We start from the raw sequence: 27,823 nt of genomic DNA, 5'->3' as shown, positions 1-27,823 counted from the left end.
TGCCTGGCTAATTTTTGTATTTTTAGTAGAGACGGGATTTCACCACGTTGACCAGGATGATCTCGGTCTCTTGACCTTGTGATCCGCCTGCCTCGGCCTCCCAAAGTGCTGGGATTACAGGTGTGAGGCACCGCGCCCAACCAACTGCTGATTTCTTTGGGGCATTGTCCCCATAAACTTTTCATAAAGTATCAGCGATTTCACCATTCTTCCATCTAAGCAAGCTTCACTGTAAATTTGATATTCGTTTTTGTTTCAGTTTTAGTAGAATTTATGTTGCTCTGATAGGACTTCTTTTCAAACTGATGTCTTATCCTTCTTAGTGCCTCAAAATAGATCCCATTTAGTCATGTTATAACAAGTTACTTATTTTGGGGCAAAAAAAATCTCAAATATATGCCTAGTTTTTTCATAATATGCATTTTCCTTGAACTTTTTGAAGACCCTTTGTACATGATTGTGGTAAAAGCATGAATGTAGGAATATACATGGCACTATTACTATACATGGTACTATTAATATACATGGTACTATTAATGACTATGGTACTGTACAGGACATGGTATTGTATATGACTGTGGTATTCTACATGACTGTTACTATATATGACTGTAGTACTATATACATGATGTGGTGCTGTACATGGCTGTGGTACTATATATAACTGATAATATACATGACTCTAGTACTATACATGATTGTGCTAATATACATAACTGTGGTAATATACATTGACTGATACTGTATGTAACTGCAGTACTGTACATGATTGTGGTAACATACATGGCTGCTAATATACATGGCTGATACTATACATGACTTTGGTACTGTACATAACCATGGTAATATACAAGATAGATACTGTACATGACCTTGGTAATATACAAGATGGATACTCTACAAGACCATAGTAATATGCAAGAATGATACTGTACATGACCATGGTAATATACAACATTGATACTGTACATAACTGTGGTAATATACAAGACTGATACTGTACATGACCATAGTAATATACAAGATTGATACTGTACATAACCGTAGTAATATACAAGACTGATACTGTATATGACCTTGGTAATATACAAGATTGATACTGTACATAACCGTAGTAATATACAGGACTGATACTGTATATGACCTTGGTAATATACAAGATTGATATACTGTACATAACCGTGGTAATATACAAGACTGATACTGTACATGACCATGGTAATATACATGGCTGTGGCGCTGTAGGTGGCTGTGGCAATGTGTGTGACGATAGTAATACACGTGACTTGGTACTCTACATGACTACACAGTGCTTTTGCACATTCATTGTCTTCCTTGACCTTCCTTTTTTTTTGAGATGGAGTTGTGCCAGTCGCCCAGGCTGGAGTGCAGTGGCACGATCTCAGCTCACTGCAACCTCCACCTCCTCCCGGGTTCAAGTGATTCTCTTGCCTCAGCCTCCCGGGTTCAAGCGATTCTCCTGCCTCAGCCTCCCGAGTAGCTGGGATTACAGGCATGTGCCACCCCAGCTAATTTTTATATTTTTAGTAGAGATGGGGTTTCACCATGTTGGCCAGGATGGTCTCGATCTCTTGACCTTGTGATCCGCCTGCCTCAGCCTCCCAAAGTGCTGGGATTACAGGCGTGAGCCACCGCACCCGGCCAGCAGCACGCATTTCTGAGATCCAGGTGAAGTGGCCGTCCTGGGACACGTCGCTGAGGGCAGATTCTGAACCCAGGCTTCCCAGCTTCAACACTGCATCTTTTCCCGCTGCAACAGATAATCTCAGCCTGGCCTGGCCTGCCTCATTCAGGGTCATGGAGAGGTCAAGAGACAAGCTGTTAAGTAATGGGGCTTAGTACACAGAGGGTTCTGGAGAGAGCTGTGATAAGCAGTGAGTGAGTCAACAGGATGCGGGCAGGGATGTAGTGAAATCCGCTTTTACACAAACATCGTTTAGAGCACTGAGTAGCAGTATTTGCATACAATGAATGGGAGACTTGCCAAAGGAATAAAATAGTCCTCAGTTATCAGGGTTTCTTTTTTAAAGAGTAAACTGACAAGCAGGGGAATAGCACAGTTGAATTTCTTTCATTTGACAACTAGTGTGACATCTTAACATGCAGAGACCCAGCTGCAGAGGAGAGAGTGAGTGACAGCTCCCTCCAGTTAAGCCCGAGGTCACTGAGCTCTGCGTGGCCTGAGAGCTTTGATCACTGTAAATTAAGGAAAATCTTAGAAGACTTCTTGAAGTAGGTGGCAACTGAGGGGGTTGCAGTAACTCTCCATTTTTTTGCTGGTTGTAGAGCCCTTCAAGGGTCTGAAGAAAATATGAACTCTAACCAAGGAAGAAGGTGCAACTGAAAGTTTTGTACTTTTAAGGGGTCATGTACCCCTGTCACCTATCCTAGACTCTGGGTTAAGAAGGCTTGGACTAGATATAATCAAAACCCATCCAAGCCCTACAGGCTCAGATGCAGGCCCAGGGGGAGAGCTCGTGTGAGAGGCAGGGAACGCCCCAGTATCCTGTGACACAGAAGCCAGGGCAAGCTCAGGGTGGAGAGTACAGATGTGTGGCTTGGTGCTTAAGGCCACCAATGGTCAGCCTGGTGAAGGCCACTGGGCCCCAGCCTTTCTTACCCCATTGGCCAACCCTACTTCAAGGAATGTGACCTTAAATCCCCTTTTCAGCAGCCTTTTGGGGATTTTGATGAGTGAAGCGTATGATGATCTTGTCCACACTGAAACAGCCTCCTAGGGAACACGGTCTCCTGTCTGCGTCCCACCTCCCGCAACCACTTCTACCAGCCTCCAAGCCCCGCGGTCCCCATGCAGACCTCAGCACCAGCTGAGGTTCAAGGTCCAGGTTTTCAAACTGGGTTCCAGAGCACCCTAGAAGCCCCAAGAAGGTAGGGCCAAGTGGGAGTTGGAGCAGGAAGGGTTCTGAGGAACCCCTCCTTCCTGTGGAGTAGATCGGTGTTGTCACTTCTGTTTTGTGGCTTACAATTCCATGTTAAGATTTTGGCTTGCGTTTTGAAAGAAAGTCATTGTTTTAAAGAAAGGAAAAGAATAAGGCTTGAAAATGATGCTTCAAGGAAATGACTCAGCCCACTCCCTCTCCTCGATGGACCCTTCTTGGATTTGCTGGACGTCCCCACTTTAATGACACCTCCACCTTTGGCTCTTTACTCCAAGGTGCTGTGGCTTCTGGACCAAATGCCCTCTAGTTCGCTTCGGCTTTTGCCCCGCAGGAGAGGGACCCACACTCCCACCCCAGACGTGTGGAACCCCTCTGCCCTCAGCCTCGACACCTCCTCTACCTCTGGGGTGCCCACAAGCTAGAAGCTCTGAATGCCCAACCGGGGCTGAGACAGCCTCTCCAAGGGGGACTCAGCCCAAATCCATTTGCCAGAAAGGACACAGGAGGTTTCTCCCAGGCCCTCCCTGCCTCCAAAGCACCCATCCCTGGGAGAGTGTGCCTTGACAACCCCAGCCCCAAAGCCCAGACCTGGCCCGTAGGCAGTGTCACAGTGGCCAAAATCTTTTGGGCGGTAGAGGCCGGCTCTGGCCAGAGCACTCATGCAATTTGTAGTGCCGGCCAGGGCTGCTGGAAACCAGTTCCTAATGCTGTAGATTATGAGAGGCCTCCCAGTGACCTGCTGTGTGACCTTGGGCAAGCAACCCTCTCTGGGCTTTGATTCCCTCATCTGAAAAATGAAGATGTGGAAATGTAGTGAAATAGCTCCTATCACCTCCTGGGTAATTGCGAGAGTGTTTCCAAGAGACAACCACTCCTTCCAGTTGGGGCAATGGCCGTGGGGGTGGGGGGCGGTGGATACGCCCTGCTCCAGCCCTTCTCCTGCATATTAGACCAGATGCTCAGCAGGGCACCAGGGAAAAAAGGCAACAAACCCGCTGGCCTGACTCAACCTTGGTTCTGGGACTCCCCCGGGAAGGAGAGAGTTCTGCCCCTGCCACAGAAGCCCTCGGGGAAATTGGAGCCCTTGACCCTTTCTAGAAGTCTGTGGAAGGGAACCACTCCCTACAGGGAGGCTGGCCATCTCCCTTCCACCCATGGCCTGACCCCTGTTGAGATGACCCGTGGCACAGCCCCTATCTTCCCAGGCAGGGGCTGGTCCAACATAGGCCTTTCTGCAACCCAGGGGCTGAGGCTGGTCAGGGGTACAGCCTCCTCTCTGGTCCTGGCTGCCCAACCCCCACAACCATCCAACTTCCCCTGCACAAGGCATTAGTCATTTTTGATGTCTGCGTCCAAGTAGCTCAATTGGTCAGGACTGGGCTGCGGTGAGGCCAAAGTCAAGGGTTACCATAGCAACTCACCACACTTTGTGGCCACTTGTTGATATCCACAGGGGCAGGGGGCATGCCCTCTCACTCACCAAGTATCTGGCAACTGGCACAGCACCTGGCCCACAGTAGATACTTAATAAAGGGTTGTTGCCTAAATGAATGCATGACCGACCCATCGTAGCTAGGTAGAGCCAGTGATTATTGAACACCTACTATGTGCCAGGGACTGTTCTAAGCCCTGACATGTCACAAGGTCATTTACTCCTCGAAGTAACCTTCCAGCGTGGGTACTGTTATCATCTTCTTCTTACCAACAGGACTCTGAGGGTCAGTAACTTAGAATCACACAGCTAGTAAATGACCCAGCAGGATTGGAACCCAGGGTGTCTGCTTGTAACCAATGAGTCTTGCCTTTTGGTTGACAGTTTCACGGAAGAGATGGTGTTGATGGCCCCTGGTGGAGTCCATAGCCAGACAGTCTATATGGGTCAAACAACATCACCTCCAGCTTTCCCGATGGGGGCTCAGATTGGTTTATTGACTCATGGGACCAGATTGGTTTATTGACTCATGGGACCAGAAGTCCCTGGGTAGGGCTGACTTCGGGCATGTCTCCAGGGGTCAGTGCTGTCAGGATTCAGGAGAGCTTCTCTCTCCCCTCACTTTGAGGCAGACCTCTCTGCCACGGGGCTGCTCACACCTGCCCCCTGCTGCTCGTAACGTAACCTTTCCAGCTCCCATTCGAGTAGACACAGGTGTTCTTTGCCCAGAAGTCCTGGAAGGGTCCAGGAATTGGGTCTCTCTGGCAGTGACTGGGTGAGCCTGAACCAAGGAAATGGTGCTCTATTTGGCCAGCTGTGGGTCATGGCCAGACTCTGAGCCAGGGGTATACCAGCCCCAGCCAAGCCATAGGGTTTGGGAGTCGGGAGGTGGGCTTCTGCAGGGCAGATGGGGATACCATGAGCAGGAGCAAGGGGTCCAGTACACCTTCTTGTGGAAGGACAGCACTCATCTTTCAGTCATGCCATGTGGAAACAGCCAGGAGAGCCAGGCCTGCCTGTATCAGGCAGCCCTCCAGATCTAATCCTGCAGACCTTATCAGGTCATTTGCTGATGCCTTACCACCCCCTTTATGTCCCCAAGAAAAAAAAAATATAGAATGGACTTTTCAGGGTTGAGCTAAAATCTCTGCCTTCAAGGAGATTGTAGTTCAAAGAGGCAAAATGCTCAGCCACCGAAGTCCAGCAGGTTGTCAACAGACTGACTTTGGAACCTTTTCTAGACGACAGATAGAGAGATAGACTGTGATATGAGAGGAAAGAAGCCCTTTGCTAGGTCACGGTTGCTAGTGATACTTCACAGGTGCGAGAGGCCAGCTCTCCCTCCCCTCCAGATGTGGGCAGGGAAGCAGAACAGAGATGATATTGGGTCCTTCCAAGGTGGTTGGTGGGGGGCCTCTGGAGTCCTTTTAGAGCTTCCCCAGCCCAGCAAGCAGTGGCCCCTCTCACAGGCCTGGTGGCAGGTCACCGTGGGGAGCTGGGGCCAGTGTGACTATAAAGGGCGGCATGACCTTCATGCAGGCAGGCAGTCCTGCCAGACACACCCACATGGCGTCTGTCCACCTCTGGCTGCACGGCCCATGTTCTTACATCTCAGTTGCCAAAGAATTAAGAGTCTGACCTGGCCTCTCCAGGCCACTTCCCTATGAGCACACAGCAGAGGAGACAGGGTCCTTAAGGGATGGCAAGACACAAGGTCAGTGTGGACTGGGCACATGGTGCCCTCCGAGGGCTCACACCTCCTCAGCCAGCAGATCCATGCCTTGGCTTTGGGGATGTTTCCTGAGCTTTCAAGTCAGCGGAACTGTGTGTGTGTTTTGTGTGTGTGTGTGCGGTTCCTTCTTTCTCAAGGAGCCAGTAAAGCATAGAGATTCAGATTCTGAGTTCAGGAGTCAACCGCACCAAAGTTCATATGCTGGCTCTTCTATTCGCTTTGCCATGTGACCTTGAGCAAGTTACTAGACCTCTCTGAGCCCACATGCCTTGGTAGGGCAGACCATGGCTGGAGGCAGCTACAAGCACAGACAGGGGCTTCCAACCAGTCTTTGTTGTTAATAAAGTGCTACCCATGTGCTAAACAATTTCCGTGACAATCTGATTTACTCCTCAGAGCAACCCTATGACACAGTCACTGTTCCCAGTTTAAAGATGGAAATACTAGGGCTCAGAAAGTTTAAACACTTGCCCAAGGTCACACAGCCCAGGTAGCCATGGGATTCGAATCCAGGCAGTCTGGCTTCTAGGAAAGGAAACCTGGCTGTGCCTAGGACTGGGGTCTAAGCTGAGGCATTAAGGATGAGATAGAAGCAGCAGAAGGAAAATATCCCAGGCGGAGGGAAAGAGCAGAGCTAGAAAATGGGAGATGAGAGAGTTTGTTTCCTTTGGGAAAAAGACCCTGGCCTGGCCAGAACAAAAGTGTGAGCAGGGAGTGGAGAGAGATGGACACGGCCATACCTCATAGAGCCTGGTGGTTGTGGGGTGAAGTCTGGACATGATTGGGAGAGTACTAGGGAGCCACTGAAGGCTTTCTACAGGATGCACAACCAGCCCACATTAATGGAAGGTGACAGAAGCCTGATTTTCCATAGAATTCTCTGATGTTGGAGGGATGTGATGCTCTCTGAGGACCGCGGAAAATCACTTTCTGTGGGGCTGGTGCTTGGGAAAATTTCTGCCTCACCTGGCCCTATAGGCCAAGGGCCTGGCTTTTCTCCCAGCATCCTGGTCTTTGCAGGGTGTGCTGGCCTGGCCATTTCCCATTGAATGTCCCGCTTCCCCTGAATCCCCTGGCCCTCTGGGCCCAGAGCCACAGCCTGATAGCATGAGACCAGTCAGCCGGAAGGGTCAACTCCAAGGCAGTTGACCTTCATCCTAGCAGAGATTAAACTGATTTCTAATTAATAGCCTGTAGGATAGCTACCTTGGCACAGCTTGCAAGTAATTTAAGGCTTGTCCTTAGAGGCTGGTCCATAAATTACGTTTAATTAGCTGAAGGTCTCCCTGGGACACATCAGCCTGGTGTGTGATTGAGCCTACCAGCTCAGTGACCTCTGAATTTCATGTTGGAGTATGAGGGAGATGCTGAGATATTCCAGTAAAATGTTTATTTCCTTTTCCAAAATAAGAGCAGAATTCTTTCTTCTGCCAGCAGCTCCGAGAGGTACCACCAACTGGTCTGGGGGTCTCTGCTCAGCTAGTTCCTGGCTTTGCTCTTGACCGATTACTTATACTTCCAGGGTCTCAGTGCCTTATCTCTAAAAAGAAGCCGAGTTCAAGTCTACAGACCCTTATCTGAAACCCTTAAGGCTAGCTGTGTCTCACAGGTCTGATGTTTTGGATTTTAGAAATGCAATCCAGCACATAGGCCATATACCTAGTGACGCCCACAGCAAGGTCTAGGGCGGCCACCCGTAATCACAGTGATAGTCACCACAGTGGGATAAAGAGACCAGAACTAGCCTCATGATGGTTCCAGTTAGTGCTTGCTCTAAACGCATGTGTCAAAATTAAATGTAGGATTTTAGAGCTTTTTGGATTCTAGAACGGAGGATAAGGGGCCGTAAACCTCACTGTTGAACTCAGAGAAACTCCTAAGTAAATGCTAATTATGATGAGGACTGTCGTTATTTTTTTTTGTTTTATTTCACTTGCTGAGACAGAGTCTCACTCCATCACTCAGGCTAGAGTGCATTGGTGCGATCTCAGCTCACGGCAGCCTCAACCTCCCAGGCTCACGTGATCCTCCCGAGCGGCTGGGACTACAGGCGCGCACCACCACGCCCGGCTAACTTTAGTATTTTTAGTGGAGACAGGCTTTTGCCATGTTGCCCAGGTTACCTGTTGTTGTTATTCCTCTTTCCCCTACAGCTAATACGCTGCCATGTCTACTGCCCCTGCACATGTAGAGATTGGATGTGCGGGCAACTTTTAGTTTGCCAGGTGTCACCTGTCTGCCGGGGATGTGTGATACGTTCTCCCTGGAGTGGCTCTGCCCGAGCTGTGTTTGTGTTTCCTGCTGCCTGGGGGAGCGTGGAAGGCTCGTGACTTGGCACGAGGTCCCACTGGGTGTTCCTGTTGGGCACCCTCTGTGTGATGGCTGGAGCTGGCTTCCTGGGTGTGACCCAGGGATTCTCACTGGGCCCTGCACTTGGTTTGAGGCTCTGCTGTCACCATCTTGAAATTCTTTACAATTTTTGAACCAGGGACCCTGAGAATTATGTGGCTGGTCCTAACGATAGCCATACCACACAGGTTGTCAACTTCATCCCTCCCAAGTTCCCCTCAAAGGGAAGTTACTAATGTTTCACAGAAGAGGCAAAACTATTTCATTCAATCATTCACATAGTCACCGGGCACCCAATTAACAAGCCAGGCCTGGAAATTCCTTGGAGAGCCTACGTTCTAGAGAGCGTGTGTGTTTGAGAATGGAAGAAATAGACAAAAACCAAGCAAACAAATAACCACAATCACTTCAGATAGTGACTAAGTGCTGCAAAGACAAGAAAGCAGAGGGATGTTAGGGAGAAGGATGTAAAGATTAAATTCAGTGAAGGAGAAGCTGGAATCAGGGCTGGAGTTCAGCTGTGCCTTGTTGCACTCCAGGGGTACTCACTAAAGATCTGGGGTCATTTCAGGCCGGGCGCGGTGGCTCACGCCTGTAATCCTAACACTTTGGGAGGCTGAAGTGGGTGGACCAGTTGAGGTCAGGAGTTCGAGACCAGCCTGGCCAAGATGGTGAAACTCTGTCTCTACTAAAAGTAGAAAAATTAGCCTGGCGCAGTGATGGGCGCCTGTAATCCCAGGTACTCGGGAAGCTGAGGCAGGAGAATCACTTGAACCCGGGAGGCGGAAGTTGCAGTGAGCCGAGATCGCGCCACTGCACTCCAGCCCGGGTGACAGAGCAAGACTCCGTCTAGGGCGGGGGGAGATCTGGGGTCATTTCTAGGTTCCCCACCCCCCACAAGGCAAGGTGATCATTAGCTAATGGGGTCCAAGTAGGGGAGTCAATGGGGGTCTCCTTGAGCCAGGGTGGACTATTCATCCCCAAAGACCTCGTCACCCCAGCTTCTCACAATAAACCCAGAGACTCAGTTTGGGGGGGCATGGGTGAGGAGAAGGGCAGCTTTGGTTTCTCTGAGGGTCTCCAAGTTCTCGCCGTGCCAGGCCCCCTGCACCTGAGGCTTCTGACCGGCCCTGCGGTTTGGAGAGCATTTTCTTGCACTTTTGACCTTCCCCACACCAGCACAGGGAGGCCAGTTTCAGTTTTCCCCACTTCCCCAGATGGAGATGGTGAAGCTCAGAGATGCCAAGTGACTCATCCAAAAGTCACACAGCAAATCAACTCCAGAGCAGATTCCTTGAGGCCCCAACCAGGCTGCTTTTCATTCCAAAGGACAGTGCAGGCTCTCAGCTCTGAGCGCTGGCTGCCAAGTTAGTGCGGTCCAGGGCTGCTCTGGGAGCTCCGCGAGATAAACAGGCCCCCTGCTTCGGAAGGGAGGGGCGGTGCGCGGCCAACGGGACACTTTTATACCTCTTTATACCTGGAAGCCATCCCTGCAACCCCCCATCCAGGCTTTGCAAGGGAGAAGTAATGAGCTTCCCAGAAAGCCCAGGGCAAAGGCAGGCACCTCCCCAATCTCTTCCCACGAAAACCCGAAGCTGACCTCGGAGGCCCAGCCCTCGGGTTTAGAGGCTTCTTGGGGAAGCGGAGACAGAGACCCTAGAGGAGAGGCTGCCCCCGGAGGGGAGGGAGCTGCCAGCCCCCAGGGGTGCTCGAGGGGAGCGAGGCCGCTCCAGGGAGGCGGGTGCCCGCCAGAGGGGCGGCGAGGGCTGCCGGGACGGTTCACGCGGCGGCCAGCAGACTGGCTGCGTGTTGCAATGTCTGGTGGCGTTTGCAGCATCCTGTCCGTGTGTGCAGCTGGGGTAACCTCGGGCCGGCGGAGGAGCGCGTGTGGCTCGTAGGCCCTGCGGCCGGAGGCTGCTGGCACCTTGCATCTCATTTACAGCTCCGGGTTCAGCCACAGGTCAGCGGCGCCCGTGACATCACGGCGTCTGTTTACCGACGGGTCTGGGCAAGAGCGGGCGGTCCCGGGGCGGGAGGGGGACCCCAGCAGCGCCCCGGCCCCCAGCCCGTCTCCCCTCCTCGCCCCCTCCGCCCAGCCCCTCCTCGTCTGCACCTGAGACCTCAACCCAGCCCCCTTCTGCAGCCACCTACCCTGCCCCCTCCCCATCTGCACCAGGGATCCCAACCCAGCACCTCTCCACAGCCCCCAGCCTCTCCCATCGCCCCCCATCTGTACCCTTACCCCACCGCGGCCTTCCTTCGCAGCCCGGCCCAGGACCCCAACCTGCTTCCCCGCTTTCCCCGCAAAGCCCTCCCTATCTGCTCCCGGGACACCACCTGGCCCCCTCCTCACCCGCTCCACCCAGTCGCCTTCCCGTCTGCACCCAGGACCCCAGCCTCGCCCCGCCCCCTCCCCATCTATCTCCCGCCCCTTCCCATCCCCTTTCCACCCCTTTCCTATCCGCCGCTTGGGATCCCAGCCCGATCCCCACCCAGCACTGCAGCCGCGCCCAGCCCCTCCCGGGACCCCCGCGACCCCGCCCCGCGCCCACCCCTGGGCCCACTTTCAGAAAGACTTCCTGGAGCCTCCTGCCCGACCCGCTGAGGCTTGGCGGCTCCTCCTGCCACCCCCTCACGCCATCATGTGAGCCAGGCTGGCCTCCCGGCCGCGCACCGAGCCGGCTGCAGCTCGTTAGCTGTCAGGGCCGGGGTTGGGACGGCCCGGGCACTTTGTTATTGGAAACTGGGCTCACCCCCGCTGCGCTAGGTGGGTCCCAGGCGCTGGGGCAGCCTCTTCCCTGGGAGCTGCCCTTGCCACCTGGAACTGCTTTCTCGATCACCGCCTCCCCTCCCCTCCCCTCCCTCTGCGTAAACCAATTGTTCTGGAAGCTGAAGGGACCCGGGATTCTCTTCCTGCACACCTGGGGCTTGTCAGAGCCAACCCTCCTGGAGAGGGAGGCGCTGGGGCTCAGGGAACGGCAACCTCATTCTTCCATTTTCTCAGGCCAAACGCTCTGGGGTCCTCTGGGAAGCTCACTTTCTCCAGCACCCAGCTCTGCAACCGTCCAGAATCCCTCTTCTCCCATCACCTAAGCACCCCAGCCCAGCCCCTTCCAGCTTCATGTCAGAGGCTGTCTTTCTTCTGCTTACAACCTCCCAATCTACCCCATCTCACAATAGAATTCAAAGTCCTGCTGTGGCTGGTGTCTCCCGCTTGCTCTTCCACACTGGTCTCCGTGCTGGGGAAGCTCATTCCCACCCCAGGGCCTTTGCACCAGCTGTTCCCTCCACCAGGGATGCTCTTCCTCCACACATCTGTATCGCTCCCTCCTTCACTTCCCTCAGATCTCTTCCAAAATGTTACTTTAACCAAGAGGACTTCCCTGCACCTTCCCCCACCATCTGAATACCACTCCCGCCCCGTAATCACTCCCTCCAACCCCCTACAAAGCTATGTGTTCCTCCCATGCACTTCTAGCACTTTCTAGTGGCTAGAAAACTACTTACTATACAGTCATTCGTTCACGTGAACAAGTGTTCATGCTCGTCGTCCCCGGACTTAACACACAAGCAAACTCCGCAAGTGAGATAAATGTATTCCCCGCTGGATCCCAGGGCCTCCAAAGTGCCTGGTGTACACAATTCCACAAATACTCCTTGAATGAATGAGGCAGGACAGGGCTGTTAAAAGAGCTTCCCTTTGGAGTCCGGCCCTTGCTTTGAAACTTCTAGTAGTGCAGCCTGCATGAGTTACTTAGACTGTCTAAATTTGAATCCCACCCGGGTGGACAGTAACCTGGAGATGTGCGCTGTGAGGGAAGGGTGGTCTGTAGATGCTGGCTCCTCCCTCCCCTCCTTGGCACTCCCACCCCAAGATCACCCAGCACTTTCCAGCAAGAGGTCCAGTGGGGGAAAGGGGCAAAGGTTATGAGGCATCAGCCATGAACTCTAGCCTGAGTTTCTCTGCCTCCGTGTTTTGCCAAGTGTGGCCCTGGGCAGTCAGATGGAGGTGGAGCCCCGGCCAGTCTTGTAGGCTGTGGATGTTTGTGAAAAGAAATATCAGCCCATGGGTTTCTGGCTGGGAGTGAGCAGTGTTCTGCCTGCCCCGAGTCAGCTTTTGTGACCATTTCCCTGGAGAGTTTTCTGAGTGGTCCCAGAACCAAAAAGTTTCGCAAGAATCACACCCAGGGATGAGGTGGAGACTGCCCAGTTGTCAGGTACTGGCTCTTGGCAGGGCGTGGTTTTAGCATTTGAAGGAGTGTCCTCAGGAGCACGAGGTGCTCATCACAGGGGGAGACATGCCTGTCTCAGCAACTGGGAAGGAGGAAATCAAAGAAGGGTAGAAATCAAATCAGAGCTGGTGTTTGTGGGGTTGGGGCATTTTACATGAAGACCTCTTGGGTAAAGAGACACTTGAGCAGAACCTATGAGAAGGTGGCCAGGTGTGGTACCTCACTCCTGTAATCCCAGCACTTTGGGAGACTGAGGCAGGAGGATCACTTGAAGCCAGGAATTCAAGACCAGCCTGGGCAACAATGTGAGACCCCCGTCTCTACAGATAATAATAATCATAACAATTTTTTAAAAAGAAGAGAGGGTGCCCTACAAGGAGAGGGATACTTGGGAAAAGAGAGCAGAGAGCAGCCAGTGCAAAGGCCCTGAGGTAGAGGGGCCAGTGCTTCTGCAGGGCCGAGACCTAGGAGGGAGGAGCTGAGACGAGGGGATGGGGCAGACCAGGAAGGGCCTGCGATCCCAGTAAACACTAGATTCCAGTCTGTGAGATAGGCAGCCATCAGTAGTCATGAGCAGGGTGACGTGGCCTGACACATTCTAGAAGGATCTCTGGCTGTTGTGTTGAGAACAGACTGAGGCAGGGGCCCTGGGGCAAAGGTAGGAGCCAGGTGACCTTTTGGGACCAGGTGAGGGGTCCACCTGTGCTCCAGGTGAAGGGCGCTGAGGCAGGGCCCCCAGGTGCCGTGGAGGTGGCGAGAAGTGGTGAGAAGCCTCTGGATTTCAGAGGTCAGGCTGACAGGGTGCGTGGTGGAGTGGGCATACGGTCAGAGAAAACACTTAATGCGGGACAGTGAAGAGGCTTCGGAGGTTAAAAAGAGCTGGGCATCTGAAAACAGGGAGTGGTGTGGAGGGGACGCAGCCTCTGTCACCTCCCAGCCTCGGGAGCCTGGGGCTGGGCCTCGCTTGGCCTCCTCTGTTGAATGAGGATAATGGAGCCCATTTGTGTTAGTTTCCCGTCAATGGCACAACAAATGACCACCAGCTGCGTGGCCCAAAACACCAGAGCTGCTCTCACGTTTCTGGGTACCAGAAGTCCAAACTCCAGGTGTCAGCTGGGCCCCACTCCCTCCCGGGCTCTAGGGAAGGATCCTTCCTTGTCTCTTTCAGCTCTTGGTGGCTCTTGGCAGCTCCTGGCATCGCCTTCCTTGCGGCCGCCTCACTGCCGTCTCTGCTTCCATCTTCACACAGCCTTCCTCTCCTCTGTGTGTCCCTCTTCTGTCTCTCATGAGGACACTAGTCCTTAGATTGAGAGCCCACCCTAACCCAGGATGATCTCTCTTTGAGGTCCTCAACTCAATCACAGCTACTCAATGACAAAGACCCTTTTTCAGCATAAGGTCACATTCACAGGTACCAAGGGTCAGGACTTGGACTCAGCTTCTCAGGGGACACTAATCAGCCAACTGTACCACCCCCGGGCAGCCGAGAGGATTCAGTCTAAGAGCCCAGAGCGGGACCCAGCCTGCAGTAAAGGTCCACAGACTGCTCACTGTGGTGGCGATGAGTGCTTGCCACAGTCCCGTCCCGCCCACTTGGAGACCAAGGGTGCTCCAGGCACACCCCATACCCCCTCACAGCAAACACCAGCCCTGGGCACTGTGCTGACCCATGCTCAGAACAGCTTCTGTCCTCACCTGTCCTCCCACCTGAGCCCCATCAGAGCCCCAGTGTCCTCGCAGAGGGGCAAGGAACATCTCTGTCATGCCTTTCATAACCACTTGGTCATCAAGACCGAATGATGACCGCACCTTTCCCTCGTTCCCTGGGAGGTGGACACCTTTCTGTCCAGTCCTTGGCACATGGCATCTGCTCACTGTACCTGTGCACCGAATGAATATGTTGTTTTGTAGGGTCATTTCGCTCCCGCAGGTAAAGTCAGTGGCAAGGGCACAGATTGCGTAAGTTGAGGTTCCAGCTCTACCGCTTACCGCTTGGAATTACATAGCCCCTTCGTGTATCAGTTTTCTCGGGTATGAGCCCTTCTGAGCTGACAGAGGACTAGACACCCCATGGCACCCATGCTGAGGCAGCGTGGCCAGCTAGTGAGCCCCACATGCATGTCAGAGCTACTGTCATTCCTGTGCCTCCCAAGCCAGCCAGTTCCAGGCTGGATGTCCGCCTGGAGGAAGTCTCTGCCCTGCTCCAGGTTGCGGTCAGGGACTTGTGGGAGGGCGACACCGCTGGCTGATCTAATTTGAGGAGCTTCATCACAATCCTCCCCAACAGCTCAGCCAGCGGTAGCCAAAACATTCTCGGCAGGCCAAAACAGGGGCCTGGAGCCAGGGAAAGCCTGTTTCGCAGGGCTACGTGGGAGAGACCTGCCTAGGCTGCAGCAGCTGAGCAGTGCAGGAACAGGAAGGACACATAAGGACCTAGCCGAAGTCCCTGACAGGCCCAGTGGCTTCTGTCACCTCTGACCTCCTGGGGTCAGCCGTGGGGCACCTGTAACGAACCTAGGGCTACACCAATAAATGCCAGCTGTTACTATTCTTATTAGCACAGCAACAGATATAGATCCCCCTTGCTGATGGAAGATCCAGAACGCTGTTGGGGTAATGGTTGCCTGGAAGACCCCTTCTGAAGCTCTATGTCTGTCTCCTCCCCTAGAAACAGCCTTGAGTGGGGCAAAACCACAGAATCGCGCGATCTCTCTGTCCCCATCCTTTTACCTGACAGCATGCAGACTGGATTGTGTAGAGTCTGGAAAACAGGCCTCCCAGAAAAAAAGGTGGAAGGGATTAGAAAGTCTGGGAAGGATTTGCTGGAAGTTGGTACCTGATCATTGTGGATCAGTTTTGATCAGTGTGATCAGTGTGGATCTGCACAGGAAGCAGAAGAGCTGGTAGGCTTGTTGGGTGTGCCCGGGTGACAGGCCAGCACTCTCAATGGGTGACAGCTAGAGGGATCCCACTGGGGTCCATTCGGAGAAAGCAGGCTTCCTTCCAGGGCTGTGCTGGAGAGGAACAGGCTGCAGATTCAGAGTCACATTCCAACTATTTTTTTTTTTTAGCAACAGAGTCTTTGTAGAAATGACTATTCTAGGTCGGGCGCGGTGGCTCACGCCTGTAATCCCAGCACTTTGGGAGGCCGAGGCAGGTGGATCACCTGAGGTCAGGAGTTCGAGACCAGCTTGGCCAACATGGAGAAACCCCGTCTCTACTAAAATTATAAAATTAGCCGGGCGTGGTGGTGCACGCCTGTAATCCCAGCTACTCGGGAGGCTGAGGCAGGAGAATCGCTCAAACCCGGGAGGTGAAGGTTTCAGTGAGCCAAGATCGCGCCACTGCACTCCAGTCTGGGCAACAAGAGTGAAACATCATCTCAAAGAAAAAGAAATGACTATTCTAGAAACCTGAAGTGTCACCACTCTGGGTGACTGGGGCAGGAGCGAGGAGAAGCCTGGAATGATGTCTGCCTGCTCCCCACGCCACCCTCAGCACCTCCAGAGGCTCCTCACCAGAACCCCCAGAGTTCCTTGGGGCTCTGCTTGAAAACCTCTCCTCCCTAAGAAATCCCCCCGCAACTTGCTCTGCAGGTGGACAGTTTTGACAGCTGGTCTCTACCTTCTCAGGTTTGGGGGCATAGACAAAGGAGGGTCTTCTAAGTAAGGTGGAAGGATGGAATCAAGAGATAGCAAGATTCTGCGGTTTTGCCCCAGTCAAGGCTGTGCCTAGGGCAGGCATGCCCTGGGCAGTCAGATGGAGGTGGAGACCAGATGGGGTCTTCCAGGCAACCATTTCCCCAACAGGGCATGTGGATCTTCTACTGCAAAGGGGGATCTATTTCTGTTGCTGTGCTAATAATAATAATAATAACAACAATAATAATAATGACAGCTAGCTTTTTAAAAAACAGAGACAGAGTCTTGCTATGTTGCCCAGGCTGATCTTGAGCTCCTGGCCTCAAGCGATTCCCCCACCTCGGCCTCCCAAAGTGCTGGGAATATAGGCGTGAGCCACCATATCCAGCCCACAGCTGGCATTTATTGTGCCCTTTCTTAATCCTCCCAACCTACTCTTCAAAGTGGGTGTTTTAGGCTGGGCGCGGTGGCTCACACCTGTAATTCACCATGTTGGTGAATTATGGTGAAACCCCATCTCAACTAAAAATACAAAAATTAGCTGGGTGTGGTGGCACACACCTGTAATCCCAGCTACTTGGGAGGCTGAGGCAGGAGAATCGCTCAAACCCGGGAAGCAGAGGAGGCAGTGAGCTGAGATCGCGCCACTGCACGCCAGCCTAGGCCACAGAGCGAGGCTCTATCTCAAAAAAGAAAAGAAAAAGAAAAGAAAAGAGAGAAGAGAAGAGAAAAGAAAAGAAAAAGAGTGGATGTTTTAAACCTTAATTCATAGAGGTTAAGTTCATGTAATTCATAACTGTTAAAGAATTGAACCCAGGCAGTCTGGCTCCGCAGCCCATGTTCTAAGCTGCTCTACTCGAGATAGGGTCTCTCCTTTTGGAAATAGGGTTGTGAAAGGGGGAAATTCCAGTTGTAACCTATGCCACGCTCACACTCACCCTCTGCTATCTAGCACCCCATTCTAACCCTAATGTCTTACAAGCTAGATGCTGCTTGCCTGCTCCTTCTCATCTGACCACAGGGATGGATTTTTATTAACAGCCTCCTACTGGAGGGGCCGGGGCAGAGAGCTGTGCACCCTCCACGCTGTGACCTTCCCACCCCACCGCCCAGCCTGCTGTGGTTTGGGGTCTCTGGCGGGTATTTTCTTTCCCTCTGAGAAGCCAAGTCAGCACCAATCCAGCTCCAAAACATGGGGCCCATGGGACATGAGCTGGCCTGCCAAAGATCTGCCCAGGGTCTCAGATCTTTCCGGGGCTGCCAATTATAAACAGATGCTCCTCCTGGGACCCACCCAGAGACCACCCAGCTCATGTCGCCGGTGGGAGGGTGAGCTGCAGCTGAACTCCAGGAATGAAAGCCAAGTCCAGCAAGCCCCTCTGGGCTAGGAAGGCAAGGCTGGGTAGAGAAGGGGCACTCGGTATCCTCCTGGGGCTGGTGTCTTGTGATGATGTTAGCTGAGCTTTTACTCTTATGCCTGGCCCATGCTGGATGCTGGGGTTACGAGATGAATAAGATTCCCTGGAGGACCTTGCACGCTCATGGGAGAGGCAGGGGTGTTCACCAATCAGTCAGCATGCTCACATCTGTGCACTAGTGGAGGTTGAACAAAGGCTAGTGTTAGCAGTGAGGAATGGGTATCCTGAGTCAGGCTGATCTGCTCTTATGAGCTGCGTGACCTTGGAGGAGTCACTGTCTGTCTGAGGCTTACCTATTAAATGGAGAAGGTAAACATACCCACCTCGAGGGGTTGTAAGGATTAAAGAAGAAAACATATCCATGTACTCAGCACAGTGTCTGGCCCATGACAACTGCTCAACAGATTTAGCCATTGTATAGTGGTGGCGCTGTTGTTGTTGTGGGGAGGCTGGAAGGAACAGCCAGAGAGGCTTCAGAACTGAGGGAACATTCAAGTAGGGTTTTGCAGGTTGAATAGGAGTCCATAAGTAGCCCTGAATTTGAAACAGAGAAAAACAGCCCGGGCCAGGCACCAGGTAAGGACACAGGAGAAACCTGAATTTGAGAGATTTAGTCCCTGTCCTCTAAGAGACAGGATATAGACCCCAAATGGCAGTGACAGCACACGCAGGGCCAAGAGCACTGTGTAACGAGCAAGTGGAAACTGGGAGCTGTGGATCCCCTGGCAGGCTCCCTCCCTTACTCACTCAACAACGGGAAGAGAGATGTGAATAGACAGTCACTTGCCAATGGATGAGGGCCCCCGAAGGGCACCACTCCGGGGCTCGGGGACAAGGGGTTGGACCCACAGGGCTGAGTGACGTTACCTGTGGGTAAAGAATCTATTTGGAGAGTGATCCATGGGGAAGCTTTTACTCCACCTTCTGTTGTTTTTTGTTTTGTTTTGTTTTTTGTTTTTTTGAGACTGGGTCTCTCTCTGTCATCCAGGCTGGAGTGCAGTGGTGAGATCTTGGCTCACTGCAGCCTCTGTCCCCTGGGCTCAAGCGATCCTCCCACCTCAGCCTCCTGAGCCACCACACCCAGCCCCACCTTCTATTTTTAAGATCATAAATAACAACACTTGTTCTTTAGAGATATTTTTTGCTTATACAAATATAAAGAAGCAAAAGACAGTCAGCTGTGATCCTGCCTGAGATAACCAATCTCTGCGTAGCCTGTTGACTTCCATTGACCTGGTAGCTTATGCTTGTAATCCCAGCACTTTGGGAGGCTGAGGTGGGACAATCACTTGAGCCCCAGGAGCTTGAGACCAGCCTGGGGAAACATGGCAAAACCCCATCTCTACAAAAAATATAAAAATTAGCCAGGAGTAGTGGCTTGCACCTCTGGTCCCAGCTACTTGGGAGGCTGAGGTGGGAGGATCACCTGAGCCCAGGAAATGGAGGCTGCAGTGAGTCATGATTGTGCCACTGCACTCCAGCCTGGGCAACAGAGCGAGACTCTGTCTCAAAAAAAAAAAAAAGTTTAGAGTTGAGATTATCTTATTCAAATAGTGTTGCACCCATTTTGTCTGAACATTAGACTCATGAGTACTTTTCCATGTCGTGACACTTATCATTTTAAAGCCTGCAGAAGAGGGTGTATCAGAGGCAGTGCTATGATTTTCTCAGCTTTTCCTCCCCATGGGAAATACCAACAGGGAGTGGGTACTGAGCAGTTAGTTAGTGGATGCCAGCTTCTGCCAGCTTAATCCCCACAGGATCCCTTGAAGAGAGGAGATGTGCTTTCTCTTATAGGACAGTGAGTGGTGGTGCAATCCCCACAGCCTGGGGAGCTAGACATGACCTTGGTTCAAATCGCAGCTCCATTATTCAGTTGCTGTGTGACCTCAGACAAACTGCAGTGAACTACAGTTTCCTTATCTTTAAAATTATGACATGGCTACCTTGTCAATTCCCCGATGCAAATGAGGTTTTCTTGTTTCTTCTTTATCCCACTTAACTGTCGTTTGCGACTGACTGTTTTCTGGTTCCTTCTCTGTCTTCCCCCACTGGAATGTGGGTTCCTTGAAGCAGGATCACATCTGCTTCATTCTCTGTTGGATCACCACCCCAGCCCATAGCCGGCTGTCTGTGTGGTGCTGGATGGACGGGGCTGTTGTGGACATTGGAGGAGACAAAGCAGGAGAAGGCTGGCTGGGCGGGGATGAATGCAGGGCATGGGGATGCCTCTGAGGAGAGTAGAACCATCAAAGCTCAGATGACCCCACCGTGCCCGGGGGCTTAGGGGTGCCTCTGCAAAGGTCCGAGGCTCTGGGTTCGAATCCTGTATCACAGTGAGTGGCGTAGGGGGAGTTACTTACCCTACCGTAAGGAAAAAGCCACGGTTTTCTCCACTGTGACCATGGATAATGACAGCCTTCAGCGCAGAGGGCCGCTGAGCAGTCTGTCTGGCTATAGCCGCTGTGAGAGCAGCTCTGGGCGAGGGCAGGACAGCCCGGGGCCCCAGAGACCAGAGGTCTTTCTCCCCTTCCCGCCTCCCCCTACCAGTCACTAGGAGAGAGAAGGGGACAAAAGCTCACCATTTGCCCCGGAGGGGAGGGAAGAGGAGGGGAGGCCTGGAGGTGCTGAGCCACCCCAGCCCTTATTCTATAAACCCTGCTTAAGAGTAAATTCCAGGCCTCTGGCCTTGCCAGCTGCTGCCTGTCCCAAGTTCACTAAGAGGCAGCCACACTGGTTCCAAGGGCTCAGAAATCAGTTCCCTCTGCAGGCCCCCACCCCACATACCCTCAGACGCCCGCCTCCACCCGCCCAGTCCTCATGCTCATGCTGGCCCTGGGTGGGACCCTTGTCCTGTCAGCTGTGCAGGTCACCTCCAGGGAACTCTGGCAGCAGCCACCTGGGCAGGCCTGCAGAGCGGTATCTGCCAGTTACCTGGTCAGTGATGGAGATTCCCCAGAAGGGTCAGGGTAGGAGGCTGGAGGGGGAAGAGGAGCCAGGAAGGGACAGTGGCTGGGGCAGCTCCACGGGGCAGCACCTACCAGGGAAAGGGGCCCATTCCCTCCACTCAGCTCGCTCTGGCGCCAGCCCAGCACTTCAGAGGCGCTACTGGTTCCTAAGATGGAAGGTGCCCAGCCCCACTTCCCTGCGACTCCCAGCATCCACCAAGGACCTAAGGAAACACAACAGCACACATGGCTACACACTCACTCACACACACACAGTCACACACAAACACACACTCACACAGAGACACATAGAGACACACAGACACACAGAGACATAGACTCACATAGAGAGACACACAGAGACACACATTCAGAGACACAGAGACACACACACACACACTCGCACACAGACACACACACAAACACATACACTTACACAGAGAAATGCCCACAGACACACACACAGAGACACACACACCGAGAGATGTACACAGACACACACATGATCTCGCACACAGAGATAGAATGGGATAGAATTGGGGCCCAGGGGGTTGGGGGTGAGGAGGCAGAAAGGCAAACCTATCATGATGCCAGGGAGAGGTGAGGCCAGTTCCCCAGCCCGCCTGGGGCGCCCTCAACAGACCCTTGAAAGGAAACAGCCAAGTCTTAGGGCCCTGCCTGGGGGGCTTCCTGGCCCACAGAAGATAGTGGGAGACAGCTTTCATTTCTTCTCCCTCAGCCCTGCTCCACTTCCTCTCCAGGGTGGTCTTCCAGCTAGGTCGACAGTGCTGGGGTGACCACTTGCCCCCACAGACATCTGAACCCTATACCTTCCTGCAAGCCCCCCGCTTTAAGCTTTCCTCTCTGTCAACTTGCCCAGCAATTCTTAGGGCCCCCAGAGGCACCTCTCCTTGCCTCAGCCAGACCCCAGGGGACTGTGCAAGCCCCATGGTCCTGTTACACATAGGAGCCAGAGGGAGGATGGGGTTAGGCGGGACCAGAACAGAAGAATGGAAACCAAGGATTACCTCCCCCTTGGGCTGACATACTCAGAAACCAGATGGATGGATAGGTGCAGTGGGGCTGGTGGGTGGGGCTGGTGGGTGGGTGGGTGGGTGGATGAATGCATAGATGAATGGAGTTGGGCAGGTGAATAAATGGATGGATGGATGCATGAATGCATGGATGGATGAAGTGGGGTAGGTGAGCGGATGGTTGGATAGATGGAGTAGGGTAGATGAGGGATAGATGGGTGGGTGGGTGGATGGGTGGATGGATGGATGAATGGATGGATGGATGGAGTGGGTGAGTGCATGGAGGGATGCATGAATGGATGGAGTAGGGTAGGTGAGTTGATGGATGGGTGGGTGGATGGATGGATGGATGGATGGATGGAGTGGGGTAGTTGAGGGATGGATGGATGGATGGATGGATGGATGGATGGATGGATGGATGGATAAGTAGGTGAGTGGGTGGGTGGATGGATGGGTGGATGGATGGATGGATGGATGGATGGGGTGGGGTGGGTGAGGGATGGATGGATGGCTGGATGGATGGATGGATGGAGTGGGGTAGGTGAGTGGATAGATTAATGGAATGGGGTAAGTGAGTGGATGGGTAGATGGAGTTGGGTAGGTAATTGGGTACAGTGGGGTAGGTGAGGGATGGATAGATGGATGGATGGGTGGAGAAGCAGATGAGCGGAGGGATGGATGGAATAGGGTAGGTGTGTGGATGAATGCATGGATGGATGAATGGAGTGGGGTAGGTGAGTGGATAGATTAATGGAATGGGATAGGTGAGTGGATGAATGGATGGAGTTGGGTAGGTGGTGGGTACAGTGGGTACAGTGGGGTAGGTGAGAGATGTATAGATGGATGGATGGGTGGAGAAGTAGGTGAGTGGATGGATAGATGGAGTGGGGTGGGTGAGTGGATGGATGGATGCATGGATGGATGGATGGATGGATGGATGGATGGATGGAGTGGGGTGGATGGATGCATGGTGAGTGGATGGATGGATGCATGGATGGATGGAGTAGGGTAGATGAGGGATGGATGGATGGGTGGATGGTTGGATGGAGTGGGGTAGATGAGGGAGGGATGGATGGATGGAGTGGGGTGGCTAGATGGATGGACTGGTGAATGGGAGAGTGGACAGATGGACAGATAGATGGATGGGTGGCTGTATAGACAGGATGCTAAGGGAGGAATAAAGGAAACCTAGATGACAATGGCTGCAAGGCAAGGGGGGTGGTCCAGTGGAGTGGAGGAGGCCTACACCAAATTGCCTGCCTGGAGCAAATGTTTTTCTTTTTTCTTTTCCATGAACTGAACCTCCCAGCTTCTCCTGGAGGAACACATTCTGTTTTTAGTTCAACAGACAAGAAAGTGTCCCTTGGAGACTGTTTAATTGCAGTCCATCTGCCTTTGAAGGACTTGTATGGTCATGGAGAGGAACTAACGGGACCCACTTGTTAAGCCCCTTCCTGTATTTCAAGGCCTTAATTAAAATAAAGTGGCTAGACTAAGTGGGGGTTTCAAATTGGGCTTTAGAGAACACTTTTTTTTGGTAAAATATTTTGAAAGCTTTTAAAACTCTAATTTAAAAAATCGATTCCATTGGAGAATACCGGAATTTCTGAGAGCCGCCAACTAGGCCTGTTTTGTGCCCTCTCTGCTTAAGTGACAGTTCTGAGATTTCAAGGTGAGCAGCGGATAAACGGTTACCATTAGCAACTCCTTATCAATGTGACTTTTCTGTATACCGTGTAACAAAGCAAAATAGAGAAATCAGTTGTCTCTGGGTCTGATGTCATTGGAGCCGCCATCTGTAACCCCCAGTTTAAAATGTTTACCTTCCCAAAGCTGCCACTTTGTTCTCATTAGCAACCTTCAGAGTAAGAAAATATTATGGAGTCAGGTGTATCATTTATTCCTTTTCTAAGTTTCACGCATTGGGGTTTCCACGCTGGATATTTTTTAAGGGGAAATTTCACTGATAGTCTTAAAGAAAAGAGAAAAGAAACAAAAATAGAAGGCCACTGGACGAATTCCCAAGAACCCTTTCGGCTCTTCCTGTCTCTGCTTCTGACCTCCGGGCGGTGTTCAGCCCCCTGCCTTTCTCCCTCTGTGCTGGTGAAGCTGGTTCTTAGTTAAGGCTCTTGGTCCCCCTGTCATCTGACTCCAGGCCCTTTTACCAACAGAGGCCTTACTGACCCCAGTGACATATCGTGGGGAGGTGCGTCGTCCTCCGTTAGGTCAAGGTTAAGAATTAGCCAGGCTTCTCTTCTGAGCCTTTTATGGGCTGGCCATTCATAAATTTGCCCAAACCCTCAGTGGTCCTGCCAAGGTCAGCTTCTGGCGTAATGAGTCCATGTTTATTACCTGCCGGGTGAGGCCATGCTTCCTTCTCAGTGGCAGCCTCGTCACTGCCCTTCCAGAATTTCCCTAGGGGAGTGACTGCAGCTAGATGGGAGGCTCGGCTTAGCTCCTGTGAACCTTGAGGCTGGAATGGACCCATCTATGCTACCAGCTGGTGTTAATAATCCTGGCTCTGGCCAGGCGCGGTGGCTCACGCTTGTAATCCCAGCACTTTGGGAGGCCGAGGCGGGAGGATCACGAGGTCAGGAGATCGAGACCACAGTGAAACCCCATCTCTACTAAAAATACAAAAAATTAGCCGGGCGTGGTGGCGGGTGCCTGTAGTCCCAGCTACTCGGAGAGGCTGAGGCAGGAGAATGGCGTGAACCTAGGAGGCGGAGCTTGCAGTGAGCTGAGATTGCGCCACTGCACTCCAGCCTGGGCGACAGAGTAAGACTCCATCTCAAAAAATAAAAAATAAAAAATAAAAAAAATCCTGGCTCTAGACCCAGTTGGTGAAGCCAGCTGATTCCTAAAGGAGAGCATTCTGGAGCATTGTGCTAAAAGTAATATACAAGAAAAACTTGTAAATACCCGTCAATTGATTGATCATAAGTGGGCTCAGAAACTACTGGTTCACCCAAGAGTAGATCATATCCCTTTAAAAAGTTCTATTGTTGGCTGGGGGCAGGGGCTCACACCTGTAATCCCGGCACTTGAGAGGCCGAGATGGGAGGATTGCTTGAACCCAGGAGTTCAAGACCAGCCTGGGCAACATAAGAATAACCCTACTCTACAAAATTTTTTTTTTTAATTAGCTAGGTATGGTAGCATGCACCTGTGGTCCCAGCCACTCCAGAGGCTGAGGTGGGAGGATCTCTTGAGCCCAGGAGTTTGAGGCTGCAGTGAGCTATGATCGCACTACTGCGTTCTAGCCTGGGCAACAGAACAAGACCCTGCCTCAAAAAAAACCAAAGTTATATTATTAATCTATGTTGTATTTTTTATCTTTCGGTGGAACCAGGGAGGCCAGTCATTTCAAGACAAATCACTTTAAATCCTGAATTTCTGGTGGCAATTGTTGCATCACCGTGGCTTAATGACCATTTGTTCTGCGTTGTTATTCTCTTCTTCCAGATTGTTCTCTGGGGCCGGACTGAGAAATGCCTGAAAGAGACGACAGAGGAGATCCGGCAGATGGGCACTGAGTGCCATTACTTCATCTGCGATGTGGGCAACCGGGAGGAGGTGTACCAGACGGCCAAGGCTGTCCGGGAGAAGGTCCGTAGCCTGGGAGGGTCTGTTCCTAGCACAGCTGACCACAGGCTAATTCCGGGCAAAGAGAACATTCTCATGTGGCCTGGAAGAGAGCTCTGCTTATGGCACAATGGCTTTGTCAGGGGCACCTTTGGGGACTCTCCCATGAAGTTGGCCCTAGTTACATAGGCAGGGATTAGGGTTGATTACGTAACAGGCGTAATCATCTGTTATTCCCTTGGAAATGTAGACAGTGTGGGTTTCTCTCCAGGACCATTGGCCTCTGGGAAAATCCTTCTGACTCCAGTCATCTGTTTGGACTAAATATATCAGTGACCTCCAAGAGAGGGAAACCCACCCTGAGTGTCTGGCACATGGTAATGTTAACTGTTTTTATGTCACAGTAACCTCATTTATTATAAATATACTGTGTGCCAGGTAGAGTGTGTGCCATAAATTATTTCTCCTCCTCAGAACAGTCCTGATGTGGCATTAGCCCCATCTCACAAATCAAGACTGGCGCTCAGAGAGGCAGTTCTCTTCCCCAGGCCCCGTGGCTGCTGGTGGTGGGGCCAGGTGGCTGCTGGGCCTCTATGTAGGCAGGATAACTGGAACTAGGCTGGCGGAAAGTGGCCTGTGGGAAGGAATATCTAAGAAAAACTTGTGGGAATGTCTAAGAAAAACTTGATTGATCATAAATGGACTCAGAAATTACTCTTTCACTTAGGAGTAAGCCATATCCCTTTTAAAAAGTATATTGGGCCAGGTGCGGGGGCTGACACCTGTAATCCCAGCATTTTGGGAGACCGAGGCGGGCGGGTCACTTGAGGTCAGAACAAGACTATCCTGGCCAACATGGTGAAACCCTATCTCTACTAAAAATATAAAAATTAGCCGGGCATGGTGGCAGGAGCCTGTAATCCTGGCTACTTGGGAGGCAGAGGCATGAGAATTGCTTGAACCTGGGAGGCAGAGGTGGCAGTGAGCCGAGATGGTGCCACTGCACTCCAGCCTGGACAAGATGGAGTGAGACTCCATCTCAGAAACAAACAAAAAACATATATTGTTGGCCCTGGACTGGCTGCCCTCATGGCCCCGTGGCTCCCTCTCGCCTGCAGGTGGGTGACATCACCATCCTGGTGAACAATGCCGCCGTGGTCCACGGGAAGAGCCTAATGGACAGTGACGATGATGCCCTCCTCAAGTCCCAACACATCAACACCCTGGGCCAGTTCTGGGTAAGGGCTATCCCGGGCCAGGGCCAGCCCTGGGCGTGCAGGGAGCCCAGGCAGGATGGAGGGGAGGGGATGCTTTGCCAGGGCTTGGGCTTAGGCCAGCAGGGATGTCCACGAACGAGGGGGCCAGACAAGACGAATGACCAGCTCCCGGACACATCAGACTTTGTGAAATACGCTCAGTGTCCTGGGGCAGGGAGCCCTGGGCCCTCTCCCTCACAGGAAGGCTCAGGCACTAGAGCATCATGTGTGTCCAGGGTGGGCTGTTCTCCCCGAAAGAAAGGTGGAGGGGTTGTCAGAGCAGCGGCTGCTCCACCCTGACACCCCATCCGCCCTCAGACCACCAAGGCCTTCCTGCCACGTATGCTGGAGCTGCAGAACGGCCACATCGTGTGCCTCAACTCCGTGCTGGCACTGTCTGCCATCCCCGGTGCCATTGACTACTGCACATCCAAAGCGTCAGCCTTCGCCTTCATGGAGAGCCTGACCCTGGGGCTGCTGGACTGTCCGGGAGTCAGCGCCACCACAGTGCTGCCCTTTCACACCAGCACCGAGATGTTCCAGGGCATGAGAGTCAGGTCAGTGAGCACGGGACCCACCTCGGGACCAGCCTTCTCACCCGCCTCCCCAAGCCATTCAGTCAGCCAACTGCAGAAAGAGCTCTGATATAAAAATCGGGCTAGGCACGGTGCCTCATACCTATAATCCTAGCATTTTGGGAAGCCAAGGCAGGTGGATCACTTGTGTCCAGCAATCCAGTCTGAGACCAGCCTGGGCAGCATGGAGAAACCGTGTGTCTACAAAAAAAAAAAAAAATTAAAAATTAGCTAGGCATGGTGATGCACACCTGTATTCCCAGCTATTTGGGAGGCTGAGGTGGGAGGATCAATTGCTTGAGCCCAGGAAGTTGAGGCTGCAAGTGAGCTGTGATTGTGCGACTGCACTCCAGCCTGGGAGACAGAGTGAGACCCTGTCTCAAAACAAAAAGTCACCAAGGAGCCTCTACCCTCTGTTTGACGCTGTCTTACCTGGTTCTCGGTCTGCAAGGCAGTGATGCCACAACGGGGAGGGTCCTGCTGCTTGGTTCAGGGAGCTTGTATGAAACGACCAGAGCTACAGGCATGCAGCGGGATGTGCCCAAAGGTCAAATGAGGGAGATGCACTTCCACAGCATCATGCGGGGCAAAGGAAGCTTGAGACATAGGGTGCATTCTGCCTGGTTCCACCTGTGAGAAGTTCCAAAACAGGCAAAGCTGGGTTAGGGTGATGGAAAACGGACACATGGCTTCCCCTGGA

The 27,823-nt window shown here is 52.5% G+C and overlaps 1 protein-coding gene across 3 annotated transcripts in view; it reads left to right on the top strand.

Moving 5' to 3' along the window:
* The window catches only part of DHRS3 (dehydrogenase/reductase 3), a 50,160-nt gene that overhangs the window by 12,217 nt on the left and 10,120 nt on the right, over positions 1 to 27,823 (top strand). Inside the window, exons 1-4 of one of the 3 annotated variants that reach the window (XM_030805567.1) lie at positions 9,767 to 10,171; positions 25,173 to 25,316; positions 26,411 to 26,530; positions 26,867 to 27,105. In XM_030805567.1, coding sequence (XP_030661427.1) covers positions 25,233 to 25,316; positions 26,411 to 26,530; positions 26,867 to 27,105 — 443 coding nt within the window. In that variant the 5' untranslated portion in view covers positions 9,767 to 10,171; positions 25,173 to 25,232. Of the gene's footprint in view, positions 1 to 9,766; positions 10,395 to 25,172; positions 25,317 to 26,410; positions 26,531 to 26,866; positions 27,106 to 27,823 lie in introns of those variants that run through there. The other 2 variants (XM_030805566.1, XM_030805565.1) reach the window with 2 other exon arrangements.

The sequence above is a fragment of the Nomascus leucogenys genome, chromosome 24, assembly GCF_006542625.1.
Source record: "Nomascus leucogenys isolate Asia chromosome 24, Asia_NLE_v1, whole genome shotgun sequence".
Classification (NCBI taxonomy): Eukaryota; Metazoa; Chordata; class Mammalia; order Primates; family Hylobatidae; genus Nomascus; species Nomascus leucogenys.
Note: the sequence above shows the minus strand (reverse complement) of the source record. Positions and strands in the feature narration are given on the sequence as shown.